The sequence below is a fragment of the Solea solea genome, chromosome 20, assembly GCF_958295425.1.
Source record: "Solea solea chromosome 20, fSolSol10.1, whole genome shotgun sequence".
NCBI lineage: Eukaryota > Metazoa > Chordata > Actinopteri > Pleuronectiformes > Soleidae > Solea > Solea solea.
In genome coordinates this window covers 21804742-21830499 of record NC_081153.1, presented here as the reverse complement: position 1 = coordinate 21830499, position 25758 = coordinate 21804742, and the positions used below count along the sequence as shown (strand labels likewise).

The window sequence follows — 25758 nt, the reverse complement described above, 5'->3', positions numbered from 1 at the left end:
GAATTTATTTGGAAGACAAACTGCAGGAGGCATTGATTGTGCACATTTGATGTTGCAGCCTTGTGGTAGTTAAAATTATACAATATATTGATTCCTTGCATGGAAAACCCTTAATGATAAATGTTTCACTCATGTAATTAGATAATTGCAGCTGAATTACATGTAAATATGTATGTGATTTCAATGTTCAACAGTTTCACAGTGACAAAGAGTCACACCTTCATCTATCAGATCAACCTGATGCTGGGACATGTCAAAACATGCAATGATCACAGATATTTCTTTATCCATTCCACTTCATCAACAGAAGAAAGAGACATCAGGTTCAACCTTTTCCATTAAATCAAAAGTAGTTTATTTAACTTTGCCTTCTCTGTATAACTTTATTATAAGACACTTCTCTGCTTGTACATTGCTCCCATGAACTAAAAATGGCAACATTTGTTTGTGGGAATGTAAGTTGGGGTAGACAAACTTAGATACATACCAATATACATACATGTGTGTATATTACAGTTCCATTAATAAAAACATAAATGCTAAAAACAGTTTGAACCACTCCAGGTACCTCGGTAATGCTGGAAACAAAGTACAATCTTTGAGTTGTTTTTTCGTTTTTTTTTTCATTTTTTCTGGAATACACTATTGTTTTTATTTTTAACATGGGTACATAACAATAATGCGCACATCAACATTAAGAGTTAAGGAGGGATGAAGGACTCTTTGAGCCAGTGTTAAGTGTACAGCTATCAATGTATAAACCAGTAACAGGCAAGGCAAGCTGCACCCAAGGGTGTGTGTGTGTGTACATGCTTAGAAGTCATAGTGAAAAATAAAAATATGTCCAACTTCATTTGCCTGCTGAAGAATGTGCTTCAGTTCTACAAAAAGACTGGTTAACTCCTCTACTGCATGTCCTTCATTGGGATGATGAGCATATACACACAGCTGAATGTATATATGTGGATGTATTTAAGAAAACAGTTGAACTATCATAATTATATTAGTTAAATCAAAGCAGGGGAGGGGGGCGGGGGGGGCAAACAAGGCAGAAAGTGCTAACCCTTCTGGTCCCCCGCCCCTTCCCGAGCAAATACAGACACTGGAAAATGCACACATGCCACCCAATACACACACACACACACAAGCGCACGCACGCACACAAGTCATCGAATGCCCAACACACAACATCCCAGAGACGATCTCGAAACTGTTGTCAGTAAACAAACAAACCCCAACTTACAGCAGTGACAGAGGTGATAGAGATGAGTGATGGTTTGTTCACCTTGGGTGTCGCCTCTGGTCATTTTGCCATTTACGTGTGACACACACTAAGTTTACAAGAGTAACCCACATAAACACTTCCTCGACACCAGGTCTGCATTCGTTGTTGAAAAAAAAAAACTGCGGTGACCTGCAGAGGGTGATGCACGGAGTCACTGTCACCCGCTTCTGCATTGTCCTGATTTCAATTCGTCTGAGCTACTGGTTTGCCACCGTGTACTGACACAGCCTTCCCGAGAAAACACACACACACACACACGCTTTGAAAAATGTCTCCTCCAACAAGGGAGCTCCTGGTCGTAGTCCTGCTTGGTGTGAGGAGTCTCCACTAAAGCACAGAGAGTGTGTCGCGGCACAAGCAGCGGGGGATGTAAAAGTACAATACTCAGTTTAGCTTTGTACTCTGGGCCCAGACAGAGTACCTGTCTTGTTGCATCACAAGTAACTTGCCCCAAGTAACATTAACACAAAAAAAGAAAAGACAAACAAAAAAACAGCAAACATGGACTTTTGTTTCACTAGGAAGTGCTTCTTTGAACATGTCAATAATCTACTGAAGCATAAATTTGTATTAAAGTCATAAGTTTTTTCTTTATTCTATCATGACCAACATTTCCATTAAACATGTTTCCCCCCCCTACAAGATTAAAATTGTATTTCACCTTGAGAGAGAAGAAAATGTAAATTACTGAGGAAATAATGGTTGTTAAAATAAAGCCATCACACTATTAATAGTCTTCATGGGGTAAACAAAACACATGAGTGTAAAACTACTGTCCTTGGGAAACTTGGGATTTTTGCACTATGCAGGGATTCTGCAGCCAAGGAGGATGCTACGACAAGGCCCAGAAAAAAAACAAAAGAACACCCAATAAGAAATAATGAAATGTAAGAGCAGGTCAACATCTCTGGGAGAAAAAAAAAATCACACTGTCAATCTGTGTACAGCAAAGACATTTATATTAAAGACAAATCAGTACGAGTGTAGGTGAGCACTGAGCAATAGTACTTCACTGGGTCTTATCACAGTAATCAGACAAGACGTTGCAGGACTCCAAAAAATTGCCCCAAAGAGGGATTTGGAAATTTAGTAAAAAGGTATTTTAATGACCTGCTTCGCTGAAGACAAAACACACAAACACACACCTCTGCCATTTGCCAGAGGTCGCAGCTCGACTGACATGAGGCCAAAGAAAAAACAGAGAAACAAAACCTCTTATGATACATTGTTCTTGTTAAAAGTTGAATCTGCACTCTTTCCGTTTGAAGGGAAGTAATGCACAACTGTACTACTGAATACGACCCAAGCCCAAAGTGTGGTATAAATACACACAGGACCATAAATATAAAAGTTAGCCCAATCCAAACATTTTTTGCCAATTTAAACCCAGATTTTCTTTATCACACCAACAGGACCTGTATGTGTTCCATGTTTTTTTTTTTTTTTTTTTTTTTTTTTTTTAAAGATGTCATATTTGTGCTCGAGTGTGTGAAGATCTGCGTGAATGTCTTCTGTCAAAACGACATGCACCTCCATTTTAGAACGTCATGCTTACCAAATCCGACTGGGGTCAAGGGCAGGGTAAAAAGGGTAAGCTGGGCGAGAAGTGAATGGAAAGCAAAATGGAGCCAATGGGGAAATTTACAATAACGGACGGTCAATCAGCTGACTGATGCGAAAGGAGAGAGGTGACTGAGGTGAGGTCAGCTAAGGTGAAAGTGAATACCATCTCCATGTACTGTACAATGCACTAAAGTGTTAAGAGATGCTAACAGTGAGTCATGAAACAATGATCAAAAGGGATAACAATGTAAGATGGTGGGGTCTTAATGAGGGTGGGGTACATCTGAAATGTTATTTATTTTGTCATTTCCTATTTTTCGGAGAACAGTTGCCACGCTTCTCCCCACGGTTGCCGCCTCCGTTGCCAGGCCCACCTGAACCACCGCCAGGTGGACCGCGTGGGCCTCGGCCTCCCCCTCCTCCTCCTCCTCCTCCTCCAGTGTTGACCCTCCGATTCTGTCGCTCCATGCCAGGACGCTGACTTGAGAAACTTCTCTTATTCATCAAGGGCTCTTTTCCAGTCATCTCCCGCTCGACCACAACTCCTCCACCACCGCCGCCGCCTCCTCCTCCTCCTCCTCCTCCTCCTCTTCCCATGTGGTGGTGATGGTGAGATGGATACGACTTCCCCCCTCCTCCTCCTCCTCCTCCACCACTACCAATAACAACACCTCCTCCTCCTCCTCCACCTCCTCCTTCCCTGTCTCTGAACTCTGTGAAGTCGCTGCTCTCAGAGGCGGTCTCCCACTCCTCATTGGCCTGGTCTGAATTCTGGTTGGTGAAGTCGGGGGACTTCGCACCATGGCTGTGGTGATGCTGGGGGTGGGTGGCACCAGCATTTGCCTGGTTGTAGTGGTGATGGTGGTGACTGTTTACATTACCAAGATGCCCTCCACCACTGTTGTTGGTAGGGAGAGCAGCTTTGTGGTTTGCATTTTGGGAATTGCCTGTGATGGGAGCAGGGGCTCCATTACTGTCCTGAACTGAATTCAAGGAAGGAGAGGAGGTCCTTCCACCACCGATAACCCCCACTCCTCCATTGATTCGTGCAGCATTCTCTCGCTCCTTCAGTCTTCGGAAGCGGGGTGGCTTGTCCTGCTGATGCTGAGAACGCCCGTGACGGCGACGTCTAGGAGGTCGCTCAAACCCACTTGGGGGGAATCCACGGTTAGCAGGAAGAGGGAGTGTATTCTGCCCTCCAGAGTTTGACAAGGGGCTGGCTGGAGCTTGCTGAGTCACAACCCCTCCGTTTTCAGTGGAACCTAGAGTGGCAGGACTTGCAGCAGGCAACGATGGCAGAGGGGGATTGGTCCCCTGAATTTGAGTTTGACCTGCATTAGGAATCTTGTCCTTTTCTCCATTTCCTCCTCGGCCCAGGTCTTTGTGACCAGAGGTTTGTGGTGGGCCTTGCTGTTTCCTAGTTGAAGCTGATGACTTGGATGAACCACCATGAGAGCCTGGGCCATGTCCAACTCTGTGTCCCCCAGGAGTTCCTCCAAAATTGCCACTACTTCTGGAGACATTTCCTCCTCCACTACCTCCACCTCTGCCCCTCCTTGAGGGTACACCTCTAGGGGTGAACACCCGGGCCTGAGAACCTCTCGGTGGGGCAGATGACATGGTTCCACTGCCAGTGGTGTTGGCATTATCAGGTCCATTCTTGGTACTGGTTTTCTGGTGGTCTTCCTTGTCTGAGTGACCAAGGTCACTTGCACCACTTTCACTGCCAGTCTCTGAACCCCTCTCCCTCCGCCTCTTGGGGATTTCCTCATACTCTGAACCCTCGCTACGAGTTTCACTTCGGTTCCTGGCCCTGGCTGGGTTATGCTGTGACCGATCCTGACCATGCCTGCCACCAGTCCCCTCACCTTTGGAGTCCTGATTTTGGCCACCACCAACAGATGAACGGTAATCTCTGCCACTTCTGCCACCCATTCTGCCTCGACTGCTACCAGCAGGCCCAGCACTGGCTGTGTAGGTGCCACGGTAACCACGTCCACGCCCATAGAACTCTCCCCCTCGTCCACGACTGCCTCTGCCACCTTTAGCAGAAACTCCATGATGGTGGGAGGAGCTGCCTCCTCTTTCAAAGGAACGGTCTCTGTCCCTTCTTGAGGACGACCCAGAAAAACCTGAGGAATTGGGGTCCACATCTTTTGGGCCTCTACCTGACCCTCCCCCACCACCTCCTGAGGATCGATCTTTTCCGCCATTCCTGGATTTAGCTGTCTGGGCGGGCTCATCTTTAGATGGAGCCATTGTGTTCTGGGGGTTGGAAGAGGATTCCTGCTTTATGGAGACCAGTTGTCCCCCATCATGTTCTTTCTCTTTCCCAAAGCCTGGGTTTGTTTTATCTCCTTCAATCTCACCTCCCTCTCTCTTCATGTCCTTCAGCACTGGCTTCTTGATGGGGCCAGCCCTCTTGTTGGCATTGCTGCCACCGGTCTGGGTGGAGGATTTGTGGTCTGATGGAATGTTGGAGGAATCCTCTCCTCCACGGCAGTTGTTCCCACCTCCAGCATTGTTGGCCCTCCTGCCATGGGAGGAACCCCCTCCCATATTGCTGCTGCCAGGACGAGGGCCCCACTGGGTTTCCGTCTTGTGCTCCCGCCCCCCTCTTTGGTTTGATCTAGGGTGGGGATGCTGCTGCTGCTGATGTGGAGTATGGCTGCCATGTTGAGTAGGAGGTGGACAGGAGGTTGCTGAGGAATGAGAAGCATATGTTGGGCCTTGTTTCTCCTGTTTCACATGGCCAGTTCTGACAGCATTACCACTGTTACTTCTTTCGCCAACACTGTGCCCACTACCAGCCTCACCCTCTCTCTGAGATGGATGATGATGATGCTGGGCAACTTTGACACTCCCATCTTCCCTTGCAGAAGAAGAGGATGAGGATGAAGAGCAAGAAGATGAAAGGGATGGTTGGTGGAGAGGGGGCGAGGAGGCGGCCTTCTTGTTAGTGCTCTCAACGACCCTTTCACGGTTATTCTCTGGTTTATGTGGGTGGAGAGGGAAGTGAGGCTGCTGAGGGTGATGAAGGTGAGAGTTCTCAACAGGAGGATGGTCTGCACGACCATTTCTATCATAGTGTGGGTGAGGGGTTCCCCATATCTGGCCCTGTTGAGATCCTCGAGGAGGCCCTTCATCCTGGTGGGTGAAGCCATGAGGCTGGTTTCCCCTTTCACCCACCCTCTGCTGCTGCTGATGGGAAGGCACCCTAACACCCTGGTCAGGGAAGTTGCTGTAGTTGCCCCGTCCCCCCATGTAATGATGAGGATGGTGGCCGCCTCCTTGAACGCCCACTTGAGTGCTGACAGGAGGAGGGGTCTGGTTGGTTGTCCCAGAGCTGGAGCTGGGCTGCTGAATGGGTCCCAATCCACCTTCCCGCATGCGGTGTGGAGGGGTGTCACTCCTGAGGGAGAGAAAAATTAAATTATCACTAAATTTAACAATAATCAAATATAAAAATTGAAGTTCATAAGTTGTCCCCCTCCCTACAAAAACCACTGGCAATGAAAACATACCTAGGCCCTTTGGCCACATCTTCCTCCTCCAATGCCTGTTTCTGCCTTAGTGGGGAGGTTAGCCCACGACTCTCCCCTCCACCAGGGAATACCTCTGGCCCCCAGGCCACTTTAGGATCAATAGGGGGGGTCCCACGGTGAGGATGCCCTGGATGCTGTTGCCTGTCAAATGGGTCCGAACCTGATCCCCCTGAATCAGAACGCTCACGCCCCATGAGCCCTGAGAACATGAAGTGTTTTTTATATATATATATATATATATACATACATACATACACACACGTCCAAATTTGATGATGGGAAAACTTTTTTTTTTTTTTTTTAACCGTTGTTACCAGTGTGACTACTTAGTCACTCACTCCCTGGTCGATGAGCCACTGCTTCATCTTAGCTGTGTTAATTGTGCCAGTATTTAGTTATTCATCATTCATCTTAAAAACATCTTCAGATCAGATCTCAGTGATAATGCCACTTACCAGTTGGGTGCATGCCAGCTGAATAGTATTCCATGGGTGGAGGGCGGCCTTGCATCATGCGTGGGTCCATGTAGGGCATCATCATCCAGCGGGGGTCGAAATTCATTTGCAAGGGTGGGGGTCGAACCATATTGCCGGGTTGATACATGGGTCCCGCCTGCTTGGGTCCAGGTCCTGGCTGAGGTGTTGAACCTGGTGAAGGTCCCTGTGGAGGCTGTGGCTGAGGGGACAGTTGACTTTGTGATGCCTGGCTGTGCTGCTGCTGCTGCTGCTGCTGCTGTTGTTGCTGCTGCTGCTGCTGCTGCTGCTGCTGCTGTTGTTGTTGTTGCTGCTGCTGCTGCTGTTGCTGTTGCTGTTGCTGCTGCCACTGCTGCTGCTGCTTCAGAAGCTGCTCCTACAGAGAAATTTACATTACATCAAAGAAATTGTAAGAATGTACAAATACATTACAAGGATGGCATGGATCAGTACATAGTTCCTGGTAGGAGTTGGGCTGATCTCAAACAAAGAGCAAATTAGGATTCAACAACAATCTAACCTGCTGCTGCCGCTGGAATCGTGGCGGAAGAGACTTCTGGTATTTTGAGTATCCCTGGCCAGAAGGACCACCAGCTTGACGAACTGCTGCTCCTCCGATATTCTCAATCTTGGCCGCGTCAATTCCTCTTTCAGCTCCACTGCCTGCACGCATGTGTGAACCACCCATGGTTTCTTCCTTAGTCTCTACAGGTAAAGGTACATCCAGTGTGAGCTGCTGTGGCTGTGACACAGCTGGCTGGGGACACTGTTGGATATCTGTATCAGGAGAGAAAAGATAAAGAGGCAGAAAATAAGTCTGATCTTAATGATTCAGTCATCGATCACATGTGGATGAAAAACTCACCTGCGTTGGAGTCATAGCTGCTGTTACTGCTGGCTCGCTGTCTGTCGCCAACCCCAGGACTGGGCCCTGGCTGAACAGCCAGCACTGGAGGCTCCTCTGGGTCTACACAAGGAGATGAGGGCTGGCTGATGTTGGGAGAGGATGTAGATGCTGAAATAGATGGGCTTGGGCTGCCTGCTGGCACCGCAGTGGAGTTACCATCAAGGCTGGGGGTTTTACTACTGCACACAGCAACTCCTGTACTGCTGCTGCCTTGCTGTTGAAGCTGCTTCTCATCCAGCCTCTTTAGCTTCTCGGCACAGGCTGCACGCCGCTCCTCTTCCATCCTACGTTCTTCCTCTTCACGGCGGCGACGTGCTCGCTCCACAGCGACAGAGATCTCAGAGGAGGACTGCTTCCTGCGCTGACGCCAAGATTCATCCTCATCATCACCCTGGGCCCCATGCACAAGGACACCTGGCTGGGGATGAACGGTGGGACCTCCTGCTGCAGACTGCTGCTGGGTTGCGCTAGGTTTCCCGGGGCCTAGAGGCGCACCCTGGTTGTGGGGCCGGTCCTGATTACGTAGTTAGAAAACAAAGGCTGCACTGTAGTTTTGACTATAGACCAGATGACATATTTTGCATTCTTATTGAGGAAAAAATGCAGTCGGAATGACTTACACCTGTTGTAACAAATCTTAAAAAAAAGGTCCAACCTAAAGACGGTTTGTTTATTTATTAACACCTCCAGGCGGTGGATAATATAATGATAGAAATGGTTTGTCTATAGCCTTGTTCAGACTACCAGACAAAAGTCAGATTTGTGCATTTCCAGACTTTATCCAGGTTGGATAAGAAAGTCTGGAGATAAAAACCAAGACGCATTATATGCAATCTTTTTGTTTTTAAATCCAATTCAAAAAAACATTTGGTGACAGTTTTAAATTTGACTCAAATCAGATTTCTGCTGATGTGTGCTTTGGAGTTATAATCATCCTTTGCATCACTTTTTGCCTGAAACAACATCAAAACTGATGACAGAAGTGCTGTATGTGTATCCTGGTCTCTATCTCCATCTTCTTCCTTCCTTTTAATTCTTCTTCTTTCTCTCCTCTCCTCTACCTCAATAGTTCTAAGCAGATGGCCGTGCACTCTGGATCTGTCAGAGATTTCTTCCTGTTAAAAAATTAGTGTTCCTGTTGAGTTTCTCTATAATAATTATAAGGTTCTTACCACATAGTGCCTTAAGATAATGTATGTTATGAATCTGCGCTATACAAATAAAACTGAATTTCAATTTATTCCCTTGCTGCTCAACAAAACCCAATCCAGGCCTGCGCCCCTATATACAGGCAGACACAGTTAGGCATGCTTCACCACAATAATCTAGACACACAAAACACACATGCTAATACATTCTGCCAAGGCTGAGTCTTTGCTCAACAGTTTGCACAAGTGTCCTGTGCCGAGAGGTTTCAACTGTATGCCTTCTCTAAAGAGCGCAAGTGTAGTTTGTCTGGGCAACAGCTTTTAGCTACCTGGTAGTTAGTGGATGCTCCCTGGCCTCCCCAGCCACTACCTCCCTCCTCGGCCCATCCTGGCTTGCTAGAGGGAGGTTGGGGGCCATTGTCTGCATTAGCAGGAGGGGTGCGGCAGGCATCTCCACTGCTGTCTGAGGCTCGAGAATGAGAGGTTGCAGGAGGGGCATCCTGCGACTTCGGCTGCTCACTAGATTAAAGAGAGGAAAGCACTTAAAAATGTACTAGCTAGTGAATTTTTGCTACTTTTAAGTCAAATGGAGTATTTTTAGAATTGTTAAACCACACTGTATCCAACATACCACGAGTCATTCTCAGCGGTTTCCTCTTCTGCCTCCTCTTCTCCTTCATCATCACTGAACTTCAACTTAGCAGAGTAATCAATCTCCTCATGAGCCCCTGGAAAAAAAAAAATCAGAAACATATTTGTTGGGCATATATCTATTCGGTAAATCTGATCCTCCACTCTTCCTCCTATCAGCTGGTTGTAGTGACTGGTACAGCTTTGCTTTGAATGAGCAGGAATTATAAGGCAACAATCGCAGATTGCAAAGATTAATCGTGGTAACTACCACTTTGCATGCATGGGATACTTGGATGTCTTCATTTAATGTGGCTAAACAACAACAAAATAAAACCCAGTGCAACCTCACTACAACTTAAATTAAGAAAAATGTGTTCAAGTCAAAAGGCCAAATGGAAAATCTAAATGCAGAATATGTAAACTACAACTAAACCAGAGTAATTCTGTTGTTACAGCAATTAAATTTTGGTGTAAAGCAAATGCAGAATTTCTCCTCTACGCACATTATACATGTTAGGGCTGCTTGAATATAGAAAAAATAATCACGATTATTTGGGTCAAAATGTAAACAAACCATACTAAAAGGGGTAAATGCACCAGGGCTTGATTTAATCGCACTAAAAGAGAGTAGTTCCGAAATTATTTGGAACCAGTTTCAATTGAGTATAAGAAATTGACAGTCATTCTTTATTATTAACTATGTTTTTGGATATCCAAAAAATAGCATTTTCTGACCTGCCCAGCCCTCATCATTATCATGGTCCAGCTCATCAAGCTCCTTCAGGTCATCCTGCTTTAAGATGGAGGGTCGCTTCACCACCTCTCCACCATTGTCACGTGGGCCACCCTGAGGCCTGCTGTCAGGACTACCTTGCCCACGAGAGAACCTGACAGAAAGGAAAAAGCTGTTGTAAGTGATATGCAGAGGAACAAAAAAAGAAGCATGGCATCATGCCCACTTAGACATTAAGCCTTATTATAAATCCTCAAAGCCCATTCAATTATCTTCCAGCTCAATTTCAGTGAGTGAGGTTTGCCCCTCTGCAAAAAAAGTAGCATAATCATTTTAACATAAACAAAAAGGAACAAACCTGGAAGCAGGCCCTTCCCCAGGTGGCGGGAACCTGTAGGGCCCCTGAGGGCCATAGGGGCCGGGGAAGGGCAGGTACGGAGGATACATCTTGTGAGAAACAAAAGAACAGACTAAGGTCAGACATCAATTATTTTGCATTCAGGTGAGACCAGAGAGAAATACAAGAGGAGACTTACGAAAGGAGGCATGATCCCCCGGTACTGAGGGAACCCAGGTCCCACAGGGGGCTGGGGCAGAGGCAAGGCGGGGCTGCCAGCAGGAGGATTCCTAGGTGGCCCGTGGGTCTGGGAGTTCAGAAGGGGGACCCCAGCTGCCCCATCCATCACCAAAGCCCCACCGTTGCCACCCTCCACTGCGCCCTCCCCTGCCATGGTGGGTGCCAGAGCTCGGCCCCCACCGTCCCGCCAACTTGTAACGTCTGGGAAAAATACAAACTCCATTTAGATAGCACTTTTCATACAAGGCAATACAGCTCAAAGTGCTTCACATGTCAACTGGCATTGAAAGAAGAAGAACATTTTAACTCGTAAAAAAGTCTAACTTTTAACAGATAAAGGTTAGAAAGTAAGTGAATAAATAACAAAATAAATAAAAGTAGTACTATAAGCAGCGAAGGATAAGATGAATTAGAACATGATTCAATAATAGGTGCAGTTGGTTAAAGGGTGGAAATTGTGTCTGGTCCTAAAACGAGATACATGAGTTGAAATAAATAAAGGTGAGGTAAAAGCCATGTTAAATAGGTAGGTCTTAAATTTGCTTTTAAGAATGTTAGATGTCTCTGCTGCCTGATTGTAAAACAATCTAAAAGGAAGCGAGTGCAATCATTTTAAGATCAGTGTAATGTACACTCTCTTTCTGGTCCTGGTCAGCACATACATATGCAGTATGAAGTTGCTGTAGCTGATGATATTCTTCTTGGGGAGACCAGAAAGAAGAACATTACAGCAATCATGTGTGCAAGTAATAAAAGCATAAATTAATGTCTATGTGAAAACAGTCAGTACGGTTTATGAGCTTTAATGGTATATGACCGGAGATTAAATACCCAATAAAAATGGTCAAAATTTTTATTGGCTTTAGCATGCACAAAGTAGGGATTGACATTTCAAGTAAAAAATCCGATTTGAAGGTCACTGGGATTAGCTGAGTACTATTTGTGGATATAATAAAATATATTCAAAGATCGCGCCAATCCCTAGGACACATTGACACCAACCATAATTTGTACATGGAATGACAACTTAAATTATTCATTTGAAAAAATGCATGAAAAGATTAACATCGATCCCTCACTACATGATGAGCTGCTCTATGCTACTAACCAAAATGAGTACTTGGTAAGCACTCCTAAAACTACCTTTTAGTTTACTGACAACTACAAATTGAACTAGTGATGATCAATAATGGTAATTTATTGGAAATGAAGTACACATCACATACTCTGGGGGCGGAGGCTTGGTCCGGGCCCATACCACTGATCTGCAGTGCCCTGTTCTTTGCCAGCTCTGTCCTGGTCGCCAGCCGCCTGCAGGGTGGGAAATTCCTCGCGAGAGAATGGCGACTGTAGGTTTGATCCCTTTCCACCTATAAAACAGTAAAACAAATAATATAATAATAATCTAATGACATAAATGTCAGAAATTCAAAAGGGAAGACTCACCATCCCCTTGTGTTCCATGTGTAACACTGGCCTGTGCCCAGGACCTTGCCCCTACGGCCTGGGTTGAAGCTGGGGCCAGAGCCTAAGACAAACAAACATCATGTTACCTATTGCTGCTACACATATTCTGCAATATTATTAAATCAGACTATGACTTTCATTTAGGGTATTGTGACTTTTGGTACCTCTGAAGCTGGTGGGGTTCTCGGGCGGGTCGGTGCAGGTGTCTGTGAAGCCACAGGCTGCTGCGATTCCGGCTGCGGTGCTGGCGACGCATCGGTACTAAAAGGAAAGATAAAACCAACCAAGACTTTCTACCGTGAAGATATTTTCCACCATTTAAACAATTGCCAACACTTAGAGGTTTAAGTCTGGTTACCTCTTTGGGTCTGCTTGTTCCTGTTTGCTTGCCCATCCTGTGCCGTCTTTGGGAACGAGCGAGACGTTAGGGTCGTTGCCTTTGTTCTCTGCCTTCAGACTGGGCAGGTTGGCAGGGGGTGGCATACGCCGTGCGGAGGCAACTTTACCAAGAGACTGCAGGCCATGGCGGGGGGGAACTGACATGGGGAAGAGAAAAGTTGTCATTCAGTCAATTCATTCAATCATCTAAACCTGAGTGAAAGGCACAATTAGACAACAGTAAGGGCATTTGTAGATTGCAGGATATCAGGGGAGTTGAAAATAATCTATTAATGTATAAATTATCTAACCAGCGAAGCAATGTCACCATTTAGTGTGTGTGTGTGTACATTTACATTCCCCTTATTCTTGTTTAAAAGCCCTTACAATTGAGACAAAATAAGTGTCTTACTGGCCATGATTAAATCTCTTGATCAAAGGTATGTGGTGCCTAGCTGACAAGTGGAAATACAAAAATTGTGTATTCTTGTACACACCCAAGAATATATATACACCGTTACTACCGGATGTTGCAAAATGAACAGCAATATGAGTTTTAAGCCACACCACCAGCCCTAGACAAGCCTTTCAAATCTGAAAAGTAAAGTTGAGCTGAACCTAACCTAATTTATTTTTTGAGGTTAAGAAGCACAACACTGCATGACTTCACTATGTAGAAGAAGGATTATTGTAGTTAGGAAAGGAGGACAGCTGCTTAGATCTCATGGGGAGCTTCTGAATAAAACATATACAAAAGTAAAATGGTGTCCTCAAGTAAGCCTCTGTCTCGGGTCGGGTCGAATGGATCTGAGGCTCAGCAGATATGTCAAGGCTTGAGAGCCATTCACTGTGCAGACTGTGCATTTTTCTTTAAATATGGCAACATGAATAATGCTTTCTTTCAGAAAGAGACAGGTGTTAGTGCCGAAAAGTAATGATTGCTGAAAAATATCATCAGTATCAGCAAAAGCAGGTTGGCGAGCAGTTGAGCGATACAGTACATCATAAACTTCGAAGTCAGCAACAGGGCTATTAGGGAGACCGTCTCCCGGAGACGGTAGACTAATGCATCTGAGTTGCAGTACTCACGGCAGGACACAACCCAGCACAGACAGAAAAATACAATCACAAAACCAACGGGAAAATCCAGCACTGACAAAGGAGATCTGTTTTCTTCAAATGCATCTGATAACTTACTGCTACATGGTGGCAAAACAAAACAATCAGGCAGATTTAAACAGAGCCACAAGCCCATAAATAACACTAATATCATGAATTCAAACAGTCAGAAAACCTGATCCATTCCACTGGATACATGTCACCACGATGGAAGCTTGGACATGACTTAACCAAGTTACTTACCAACAGGCTTTTGTGTTTCAAGGCTCTTTCCTTTGTATGTATCAAACAGGTTGAGAGACGCATACTTGGTTTTGCCTTCCTTCCCCTTTGCAGTTTGCCCAGAGCGCTCTGACATTGCGCTGTCCGCTCATCGAGTATGGTGAGCCCTGAGACTGGAGAGGAAGAGACAGACACAAATTAAAGACATACATTCAAAACAACCTGAAGTTGTTTAAATTCAAACCGATTCTGATGGACCTAAAATAATATCCCTGTAACTTTTGGCTGAATGATGTAACTTATATGGAGGTGTGAATATTTTAGAATCTCACAATTAGATTCCAGGATTTAGGATTCAATTTATAAATAATTTTCAATTCAAAGCCATTTTAAATTGAAAAAAATCGATTAAAAATTGATTCAGTACATAGAGCTGCTAATTTGAGGGTCTGCTGTTTTGTGCTAAGAAAAGTTCTGTCATAATGAAATCAGAGTCAAATGTTTTGCAAGATTCAGTAAGAGGTAGTTTTTATATCTGGAAAAAGGCAACTTCAACACAAGCTAAATTAACTTGCACAGGTAACCTGGGTATAACCTGATGAAGTGAGGGTATGACATACCTTGGCTCAATAGTGTCCATACTACACAAAGAAATATATTTTTGGAAGGTTTTTTCGACATCTCTACTTGTAAATCTTGGTATTTTGACTGATGAAAATTGACACTAGCATTCAAAAATGTACAGCCCAATGCAATAAAAGCTTAAGTTGTCATTGAGGGAGTTTTTTTGACCTGGGATGAAGTTGTTTATCCTTTTTAAAGAGCACATAACCTTTGCACAAATTACAGCTGGGGCAGATTTAGCAATAGGCCAGTAAAACCTACATTAAAAACCATTGAATGTGAGGAGCCCCGATACAGTGCATGACTAAACACACAAAAAAAAACATGGTACAAAAGATAGGGAAAAGCAGGCCCATGGTTCCTATGGCAACACATTATAAATGATATTCTTCTATGCTTTGCGACAGTGTTAGCTCCATGGAAACAGCAAGGCCTTCAGCTTGAACTCTTCACATCAATAAAACACACTGCACTGACATCTGTTCAGTTCAGTTTGGTAATGGCTGCATCTAGAAGACTTAATTGCTGCCCCCAACTCCACCCAACACCCGTTGGGCTCAATTAGTGAGAGGAGAGAAATGAAAATGAAATCATATTGTTGAAGTGGGTAAATGATGTGAGCCAGTCATTTTCATCACTGGCTTGAAATATTACTAGAAATAAACAAAGACATTTCATGCAACATTTTCTTGAAATTAATTGATCATTGTGTGTTTATTTCATAAAACAAATGATAGCTACTCCATTCATTTTCACTACATTGGAATAACAAATAAACGCAGTAATGACAAGATCACATATGAGACCACAATTAAAATCACTGCCAAGGGACAAATATAAAAACAACCGCACAATGCCTGAACTACACAAGTCCCTGCAGAAACTCAACAAGAAACGGCTTGAAGGGACGACTACCTAGTGCGCAGTGCGCAGTGCCTCGACAGCTAGACGAGATTAGAAAATTAGGTCATGGGATGGTTGATCAACTACATGCTGTATTGGGATTAACAGGGGCCCAGCAGCTTCACAGCCAAACCATAGACTGCAGCAACACACACACACACACACACACACACCATAAAGAGGTCTACCAATTACAGCTCCACAGTATAATGAAACCTGGCCACCACCATCCGTGATATCAACAGACGCGACATTCATATTGCAAAAGAGATACACATTGCTGATGCAGCTTGAACTGCAGTAAATGTATATGATCTGTCATTATATCATTTTATTTGGCAAAGAACTAACATAGTTACATTTTTATAGTTAATTGCTGTCGTCTGTATCCATATGCTTTCAGAAAATGCCAACAAGTACACAGAAATGTTTCCTTAACAATATGTTTTTCCAACATTACAGCATTTGTGTTAACATCAGTAATGTTGGCGGGTTTTTTGGGGGGTAAAATTAGTAACATTATTAATATTTATCTTCTGTAGCACAGTTATTTGGGCCCAATTAGTGTACCCATATGGAACTGAATGAAGGTATTGCATGTTTAAAAACATATGTACAATACAATATTACTGTGCATTGTGATAACTCTAGGATTATGGTGTCAAAAATGTTCATATTGTCCCCTGTCTAGTCTGGTTCTACGTTAGCTGCGAACCCAAAGCAGACAAACAATAATAGTGTATAATAATGGTATTTATTCATCACAAGTGATATCGTCATTGCAATATTTAAAGATATTTTGTGTTTTCCCAATGTCGTGCAGCCCTATTAAACACCAAAGCTAACACTATCAACAATAACTACCTGTACCTGGATTATAATACAGTGGCAAAACCAGGTGGAAAGAAAGCAACGAATCTAACAAGGGCATGAAGCACAGACTAAGCACAAGCTGCTGCTGAGGTTTTTAAATAACAAACGTCTGTGCTGAGAGGCTAACAGACTCGCAGGCTAACACAGGGCCTCAGCGGTGGCGTTGGGAGGGGGACTGCGTTCATGTTTCATTTTCAATTTCAATACTTTGCAGTGCCATTTGCTGCTGTTACAGCTCTCCGTTTACAGGGAGCCGCTTTGTTAACAATTACGCATAATGACACTGCGATAAAAAAGATCAAAACAAAATCGTGCATTAGATTTATTTTTTTTTGCTCACAGGACAACGCAGGAAAATATTTTATTAGAACAAAACAAAATGGCGCTGGAGGCAGGCCCGATGCATAGTAACGTTAATACAGGGCAGTGGTGTAGCAATTCAAAGAATCAAACAACAAACTCTTCTATTAAAGCGTCAAACAGAAGAGCCGAATGTAGTATAAGGTCAATGTAAACACTACACAAATAAATACGAGGTCATTCACGGTCTGTGTGTCGCAGACTGACGGTAAAGCTGCGGGCCTAGCTTCCTTGCTAAAGCTCTATCACTACCGCTAGCTACGTGCGTATAGCAATAAATCACCAACAACCAAACGATGTGATATCTTTACACCACGGCAACTTAGTAGCAAAACACCAAATAACATCCATGGATAGTTCACAATGAGATTCGATCCAACCAAATGCATGTGAGAAGTATTAGTCGGGCTAGCCTAGCCTGCTAGGGTAGCCACCTCACGTAGGATAGCAACAACAGCTGGGAAAATAAAGAGTGCTCCACTAAACATCTCTCCAACAGCCCACTCCGTGTCCATCTACAATAGTGATTATACACTCGGCGAGATGTTAAATGACACTTGGGCGTTTACACGAGTGTGTAAACATATCCCTGGACACTGACCTGGTCTTGTCCCGACTTGTCTCGAGGTTCTAGCGCAGATTGAGCTTTAGCTCTGTTGCTATAACGTAGCTTTTCTAGCAAATGACCCAGCTAGCTAAGCAACGTTCTCCCCCCCCTCCCCTGCATGGTCACATAGAAATGGACATTACAGTAAAACACACTCACTTCAACACGGACACGACTGTGGTTTAGACAAAGAGGGTGTTCGCCTTACTTGCACTTCTTTTCCTTTTTCACAAAAAATAAATGAAAAGGGGAAAAGAAAAATGTGATCCTTGAATCGGTCTAACGCCGAACGAGCCGTCAACGGCTACTGAGGAGTTGGAGAGAGCAGCGCTGGGGACCTCTACTGTACGAAAGAGTTCAAAGATTCTTCTAAAGAGTCTTTAGATTTCTCTTTTTTTAAAGGAGATAACATTATAAACATGAACAAAATGACGTTGGGTTAATGATAAATAACATATTTCAATAGTGGTGCAATAATTATTCGATGGTTGATACCAAAATGAATCACCGATTATTTTAATAATTAAAAAATCACTCAATCAGTGTTATTTTATATACATATATAATCAAAACAAACTCTGATATTCAGCTTCTTATTTGTATTTTTTTTTTTTAGGTTTCTTTGCACCAAAGAAAACCAAAACATAGTATTTTTGTGTATAATAGTATTATTATATGAATATTATAAAAACAATCTCTGGTTTTTCACCTTCTATTTAGGGATGGCCTGATACCACTTGTTCGTGTCCAATACCGATATCTCAAACAAGAGTATCTGCCGATATCAGTCATACAGTCATTTTATTTTGACCAATATCAGACCGATACTGATACTATCGTGTTGGCTCATCCCTACTTCTATTATGTAAATATTTGTCTGTATGTGACCAAACAACTAATAACGGAAACCTAAACATAATAAACTGATTAATCAATAATGAAAATAAAATGTTAATTGCTGCCATTTAAAAATGAAGATTCCTTGTAGATGCAATGATTGGGGAAAATGTTTAATTGTTTTTATCCATCTGTCTACATCCCAAAAAATTTAACCATGTGCAAGATATTTTTTTTGATGATTTGATTGATGAATAAATGCATAATACAATAATATTAAATAACTGGGTTACAGAATGATGAAATGACATGTGTAGATGAAGTAATCAGTAAATGTGAAAAGGTGAATAACATTCTTTGAATCTTTGTTGGAAGTGACTAGGGATGATTTACCAGGTAATTGTAAGAATCCTTCATCCATCAGTCTTCTACTGCCTTATTCGACAGCAAATCTGCTGCAAAATGCCTCTTGGAAGATTGCTAGGAGTTCAAGGATATATGGAAAAATCTCTTGGGCTGAAGCAGAACCTTGTAATTTGGTATGATCCCATTCTGCCACACGTTGGTGTAGTGGTTAGCACTCTTGCCTTTGCTGCAAGAAGACTTGGGTTCCCAGTCTGCATGGAGTTTGTTCTCCACGTGTGTGGGAAAAAACATGTATATTTGGGGATTAGGTAAATTGGACACTCTAAATTGACCGTAGGTGTGAGAGTGATTGGTTTGGTCGCCAGAGAGCTTTTTCTGGTGATTTTGTTGGCAATGCAATGGGTTGAGGACATCAGACTTGCTAATTGTAGAATGTTAAAGAGAAGGGATAAGTTTGTCCTAACTAGACTGACATTGGGGCATTGTGGATCAGAGAGCTATCTGAAAAGTATAGGAAAACACCCAGATCTGGTCTGTGCCAGTGAGGACATCCAGAGACAATTAAACATAGCTTACTTTCATGTGGTCAATTCCAAAGAGAACAGCAACAGTTATTTTAAAAACTAGCTGACCTGGGAATTCTGTGCTTTTTCTTGAAGTCAATTTTCAATATTCCTCTTCTTCTAATAATACTTTCTTGCAGGCTGTACACTGAGCGGTGTAATGCTGCCCTCCACAGTTCAAAGTTCTTGGTCACAATTTGAAGTTCTCCTTCATTCGCCTCATTCTTTTATCTTCATCCTTGTTCCTTAATCCTTCTGGATTCTGGATCTCTCTCAAAGCTCTCTTCAAAGTTGAGAATGTTGAGTTCTGTGTTCTGTAGTTTGCAGTTCAAAGCTCCCCATTGCAGTCACATTTTAAGAGCAGGTGTCACCTTGCTATGGAGGCAGTTTTGGCATTGCTTCATGCAACTGGTCTATATGTAAGAATATAAAGGGACACATTTTTGTTGAAGGACTTTGATCTGCAATGCGTTGAGGAACTTTGAACCGTGTATGACTGTGCTGATAATGGACAAGAGAAGAAGGGAAGAACTTTGAACTGCAGTCAGACACCTTTTCTCCTGTCAAGGGAATTTCACCAAGGTAAGCATTTCACCGTTTGGTGTACAGCCTGCTGAGAAGAAGGAGAGGATGGATGCACAGCATTTTGGCGGGCAAGTGATGCTGCATGGAACTTGGAACTGTGATTAACAGAATGAGGAGATGAGAAAGATTTGGGAAGAGGGATGGGGGACTTATGGCTACTGTAGGAACTTTGAATTGCATCGCAGGAACTTTGAGCTGTGTTGAAGGAACTTTATTAACTGTGTTGAGAGACTTTGAACTGTGTTGAAGGGCAACTTTGAACTGTGAATAAAGACCTTTGGATGTGATGTGAGAGCTTTGAACTATGGAGGGCAGTGTCACACCTCTAGAAGCAGAAGGTTATGGTTTACTGAAATTAAAGCGATGATGCTTTCAATATAAATTATTATTTTCATTGGTCAATTAATTTCATAGAGTGATTTGAAAAATCCTGAATTTAATCAATAATTGATAATATTTGAAACAGCAATAGTTCTAACGTACAGTTTCTAAGGGTACTCACAAACATCACCTGTGGATTTAGATTTGTCTCAGTACCACTTCATGTAATCCCAGACAGACTTCCCAAAAGTTCCCAAATGACCACTAAATGCACGTTACATTCTCATAAAAGTATTTGGGGTCCCCCAGACTGTAAAATCCTCTTAAAGCTTCAGGACTCCAAGACACAAGAATGAAGACACTGCTTTAGTGAAATCATGTCATTTTAATACAAACGTCAGCAGATTCAGTTATTTTTTTTATCACCACCACTGGTTTATATTAGACAATTCCCTTCCATTGTAATACATACATACATAAACATATTTTTCATCAAGAAACATTTCCTCATATCTCTGATGAGAAAGGCGGTGTTTTTTTTGTTTTTTTATTATCGTCATTGTTCATTAAAATGTGTGGTGAGATTTCTCTCTCCAAACCACCAGTAACACGAGGATGAAGTAACAGAAAATATCCTGTGCGATCACAAAAGAAGCCGTCTTACGGATCTCACATTCAATCACACATGCACGTTTCATTTTTAATCATTCCAGCTGTTTTTCTACAGTTGCTCAAATGGAAAGTGCAGTTTCACAAACAAACATGTCAAATAAACCATTTTAGTATAAAACATTAAATCAGAATAATGTCACACCCAGTCAACAATGGAGAAGTTTGGACATGGTCATTTTCTCCCATGCTACATGGAAAACTGATGATACTGCTCCATTGTTGAGCATTTGGCCTGTAGAAAAATCTTTAACACTTATTTGTTTTGAAAGCTTTGCCTTCAGTGTATTTTCTCCTAAAAAATAATGCAGCTGTGCAAACAATTCAGAAAAAACACCGAAATCTGTGGAAAATTAAGTGTCGGAATTTTAGGGTACGGAAAAAAACCAGCATTATGAATAGTCAAAACACTAAATGTTGGACAGTCTTGTCCTCTTCCTGAGAGAGCGTTTTCCTCTTCCCTTTCGTGTTATGTGCTACCGGCCACCATAGAGGTGGATCTTGGCGAACGAGATTGTCTCGTCATAGTCTTTATGGCCCTTTTCATAGATGACATATATGTATTTCCTGTCATCTACAGAACCGCTGTCCAGTGATGTGATGGAGGAGTAGCCGCTTGGTCCCGCCCATATCTGGACAGATTTCTTCTCCCAAGAGGTGCCATTGGTCAGGGACCATTTTAAGGTTAGGTTGACTCCTGCAGGGGGAAGCGAAACAAGAGGTCCTTGTGTAAATTAGAGCTGATCCATAAGTTGATTTATCATTTATTGTATTGACAAAATATAATAAGCCAACTAGAATTCTATGATTCAAGAAAAACAGTGAAAAAAGCTTTCAATACCATTTACTTAATTTTACTAACAAACCATTTTTATAGTTAAAACATGAACTTCTTTCAAGTCTGAGCATGATAAGAGAGAGAGGAAGAGGTCGAGAGGGCTCGCAGTTCTTACTGTGTGTAGCGTTAAAGGGGTTGGTGAAGTACAGCACTCCTTCTTTCTGCAGAATTCCAGCTGCAACTGCAGGATCCACCAGAGTATCGTCAAAAAACAGATCGTCTATGGGCAGGGTCAATCCTCCGTCGTGGCTACGCACCACTACACGACACCTGCAGTGGTAGTCGTTCTGGTTCCGTGCATTGACGATGATGCTGCCGTCCAACATCTCGACCAGCTGCAGAGGTGCAGAGGGGCAGGAAGAGGTTTGTAGTGATTAGCACCAAATAAATGAGCTGTAATAAAGACGGATGCTGAAGATGGAACTGCTTTGCAGGAGGAAAAGAGGAAGACCACAGAGAAGGTTCATGGATGTGGTGAAAGAGGACATGCAGGACAGGACAGTTGGTGTAACAGAAGAGGACACAAAGGAGAGGACAGATTATAAGCTGTTGCGACCCCTAAAGGGAGAGGCTGAAAGAAGAAGAAGACAAGCTATTATAAACCTGGAGCTAACTTCATCTGTGTCTGATGATGTGCTAACAAATGCTCAAATTGAATTATATACTCTGTCAGCTTAAAGAACTGAATATTTCAAAGTTCACGGACAGTGAAAAGACACAGAATGGTGCTCAACATACTAACAACCAGCTGCAAGCTAAAACAAAACTATCTAACCACCACCTAGTGTAGTGTAGGTGGACACACTCAGTCACTAAATCGATTCCCCACTAGTGCTACTGTATAAACCGGGGCGAGGACAGTGGTCCCACTAAATGCTGTAGATGCATAGCTGGACTTACATGTATGTGGACCCATGGAGCAGGTAAAGTCTTTAGTAATCTTTATCATCACATCATATACAAAGCATTTTTACAAAGAGAAACCGTACCTGGGGTTCATCAGGGTTGAAGTCCAACGGTTTCTTCTTCTGGTTGTAGGGGATGCTCTTCAGGGCGGCACCGTTGTACCAGTTGCGGCCATGGTCGTCACTCAGGATGCAGAAAACGCCGTCCCCCTCGATCGTTCCATGACCACAGACAACCAACCGCCCTTTAGCTGGACTGTATCGCTTCTGTAGAAAAAGAGACACAAAGATGCTCTATGCGTACGATGATCTCTGCATTATATTTAGACAGTTATCATGCCATAGTATTATGGAGTTTTTACTGATATATCAGGAGTGCTTTGGCTGATAACAGATGCCGATATATTTAGGGATGGGCATTCCATTATTTGTTTTATAATAAACACTCGATCAGTTACTGTGACTATTAAACATAAATTGAAAAGATGCAAAACAAATGTTTCATCAGTGATTACATTTATATAAAAAAAATCTTTCTACTCCAATAACTTCCAAATATGTGGTGCATCTACTATCACAAGGTGGCAGCAGCAGCTGACAGGCAGCATTAACCCAGACCCAGAGGTTAAACGCTGGCCTCCTGAATCACAGCTTTTCTGCCTCTCAAAGCTTAAAGATCTAAATCAGCCAAAACAATCAAACATCCTTGTTTAGTGATTGGAGGAAATGGAGATGATGCTGATGCGTGATGTGCCTCAGACTGAGAGACAAGTATCATTTCATAATTTCAACAACAGCTTGAATTTGTACAATCAAACATTATTTCTACAACAACAGTTTAACAACATCATATTATGTTAGCTTTGTTAACAGGTTAGCAGGTTATTCAGCATACTGGGGGAGCTTTGCGTGTTTCCCATATCCCATAATACATTCTTACAGCCAATATCGGCAGACGCAGATATAGTGAAGATGATATTTTGTATCCCTACTTATGTATAATTATGTATACTGTATATAATCCTCTCACCTGAATGCCAAAACCTGGCCCCGCCATGAAGGCCTTGGCTCCGAGTTGGACTGAAAGGTTTCTAGGAAGACTCCAGCTGAGGCCGTCGTCCCTGCTCTCCACCAACATGGTGCTGGCCGGGCTGCAGTGGTACAGGTGGAAGCAGATGCTGTAGATCACAATCACTAAGCCCTCCTCCTCGTCCACCACCACGGAGCCAAGATTCAGGCCGTCCGGGTTCTTTCCATCATCAACAATAAATGAGGTTGGGGACCAGGTGGCTCCTGGAGGCGTGACAAACAACAAGACTTTATTTTCCTCTCTGGACTTTTGTGTTGTTTTTAAATTGTTTTTAGTCTTAAATATTTATTTTGAATATATTCTTGTACACAAACACTCACTTAATACTTACAGCATCACTATTGCCTGTCCATTCTTTACTTATATTATCCATTTCATTTTTATTTGTTATATTTACAAATCTATTCTCTTTCATTCCTGCCGAGTTTGTCCTTCATCAGTGTTTGAATCAGCATGATCCATGTAACTTTCCTCATCCCTGTTTTATGTTTAATATATGTTGATGAGTGTGTGTTGATCTTTGTGTTTTTATCCTCTGAAAAACGGTGAGATGGTCATTTCTAGAAAAAATATAAATATTTAATGTTTTTATTTGTCACATATTCAAATATTGTAAACCTCAGCACATGAGAGCTAGTGGAAGTAAAGCAGGGTTCACAGTGTGTTAAGCTAATGTGGAACAGTTAACGAGATGCATTCAAGAACCTTGTAAATTTCATCACTTCTGCAAACACACATCAAGTGCTGCCACCATGTGATAATATTTGCAGCCCAAAGGAGGCGGTCACTGGAGTAGAAAGGTTTGTGTTCATAAATGCAATCTTTGATAAATCATTTGTTTTATATCTTTTTTTAATATATCACCAACAGTGACAGTCACTGATCAACCTTTTTATAATCTTAAATATTAATATGAACCTATACAAAATATAAACCTCTTGCACAAATTCCACTTTGTTTACTCACTGATCAACACGTGCTGAAAGCTCTATAAAACCTCAAACTTGGTCATGTGACAATATTTATCTACAGACCTGTAAACTCTCCTGTATTCACACAGTCATTAGAATGATGCAGTGTGAACGTGTGATGTCTGTGTGTTTTGTGCGTCTATCTAACTGGTTCTGATGGTCCACCTGCCTTTGTCCGTGGACCGCCGAAGTGCGATGAACTTTGCTCCCGTGTCCGCCGCAGAAAATTTCCTTGCCTCTGCGAAAGCCAGCAGGCTTCCCTTGTGGGTGAAGGTGAGCAGAGGGATCCTGTAGGTGTTGACCTGCCCCTGGGTTCCACCTACCCACAGCAGCTGCTCATCATACACCAGAGGGTCAATCTGCAAACCAAACAACTCATTTCAATACACCAAATAAATATTATTATTATTATTATTTTCACCTTTCACAAGAAAAAAGACAAACGCATCAAAGAAACATTTGGCCCAAAATAAGCAGCTTTTATAATAAATTGATATAATTATTTCCTGACATTGCTCTTTCACTTCCATCTCGTCTGATACCTGTGCATTCACAGCATTCATGCATTCAAAGCATTCATGCATTCACAGCATTCATGCATTCACAGCATTCATGCTCTTTCGTGGAATGTGAAAACCTATTTTCAGACTTTACCAGGCAACAACAACACTATTTTCTGATTGGTTGTATGAATGTACAGTACAGAGCTGTTTAAGTTTTGTTTTTTTATTTCACTTGTGTTAAAATACACGTAATAATTTGCAAATGTGTGACCATTAGAACCCTAACCCTCCAAACATGCTCTTTATTCATTATCTATTATTATAATGGATAAATGTATAATATTAAAGCCAGAGCTCCTGTAAGTGTAAATGTAGAGTAAATGTAGAGTAAATGTAGAATAGTTGGTACCTCTGCTGCTCTGCTCACACAAACACTGACAAACCAAACAGTGGACAGAAACCAGGAGAGTCCACAACTGCAGCTTCCGGTCTTCATGTTGTCTTCTCCTTCTTCTCCTTCTTCTCCTCCGTCTTTTTCTTCTTCTTCTTCTTCACTCCGACACACTTCTAAACAAACCACTCCCGGCAATAAATCCACCAAAATAGAGAAATAAAGACGGTAAAGCCCTCGCGCAGCGTTCGCGCCGCCGTTGCTAACTCCACGCTAGCTTTCTTCAAGTCATATGACTGAGG

The 25758-nt window shown here is 42.7% G+C and overlaps 2 protein-coding genes and 1 long non-coding RNA gene across 5 annotated transcripts; 1 reads left to right on the top strand and 2 right to left on the bottom strand.

Annotated features, from left to right (window-relative positions):
- Positions 1-331: 331 nt before the first annotated feature.
- Positions 332-17762, bottom strand: prrc2a (proline-rich coiled-coil 2A). 3 transcript variants are annotated; one of them, XM_058618615.1, is made up of 16 exons: positions 17626-17762; positions 14072-14223; positions 12690-12867; positions 12496-12592; positions 12311-12392; positions 12091-12234; positions 10824-11065; positions 10646-10734; positions 10290-10441; positions 9553-9649; positions 9251-9440; positions 7732-8287; positions 7387-7643; positions 6849-7242; positions 6373-6592; positions 332-6260 (listed from the first exon to the last, which is right to left on the bottom strand). In XM_058618615.1, the coding sequence occupies exons 2-16, from the start codon at positions 14184-14186 to the stop codon at positions 3152-3154; spliced, it is 5922 nt and encodes a 1973-aa protein (XP_058474598.1). In that variant the 5' UTR covers positions 14187-14223; positions 17626-17762; the 3' UTR covers positions 332-3151. The 3 variants fall into 3 exon arrangements, with proteins under 3 accessions (XP_058474598.1, XP_058474597.1, XP_058474596.1); XM_058618614.1 differs by having other exon boundaries at positions 17577-17726; XM_058618613.1 differs by lacking the exon at positions 17626-17762 and adding an exon at positions 17412-17540.
- Positions 17763-20454: 2692 nt separating this feature from the next.
- On the bottom strand, positions 20455-25758 carry neu1 (neuraminidase 1). The gene is made up of 6 exons (XM_058620087.1): positions 25475-25758; positions 24732-24921; positions 23532-23794; positions 22586-22768; positions 21712-21931; positions 20455-21455 (listed from the first exon to the last, which is right to left on the bottom strand). Exons 1-6 carry the CDS (start codon positions 25559-25561, stop codon positions 21235-21237), a joined length of 1164 nt encoding a protein of 387 aa, XP_058476070.1. The 5' UTR covers positions 25562-25758; the 3' UTR covers positions 20455-21234.
- On the top strand, positions 21827-22770 carry LOC131447961 (uncharacterized). The gene is made up of 2 exons (XR_009234108.1): positions 21827-21959; positions 22031-22770. It is a non-coding gene; the product is annotated as an uncharacterized LOC131447961 (long non-coding RNA).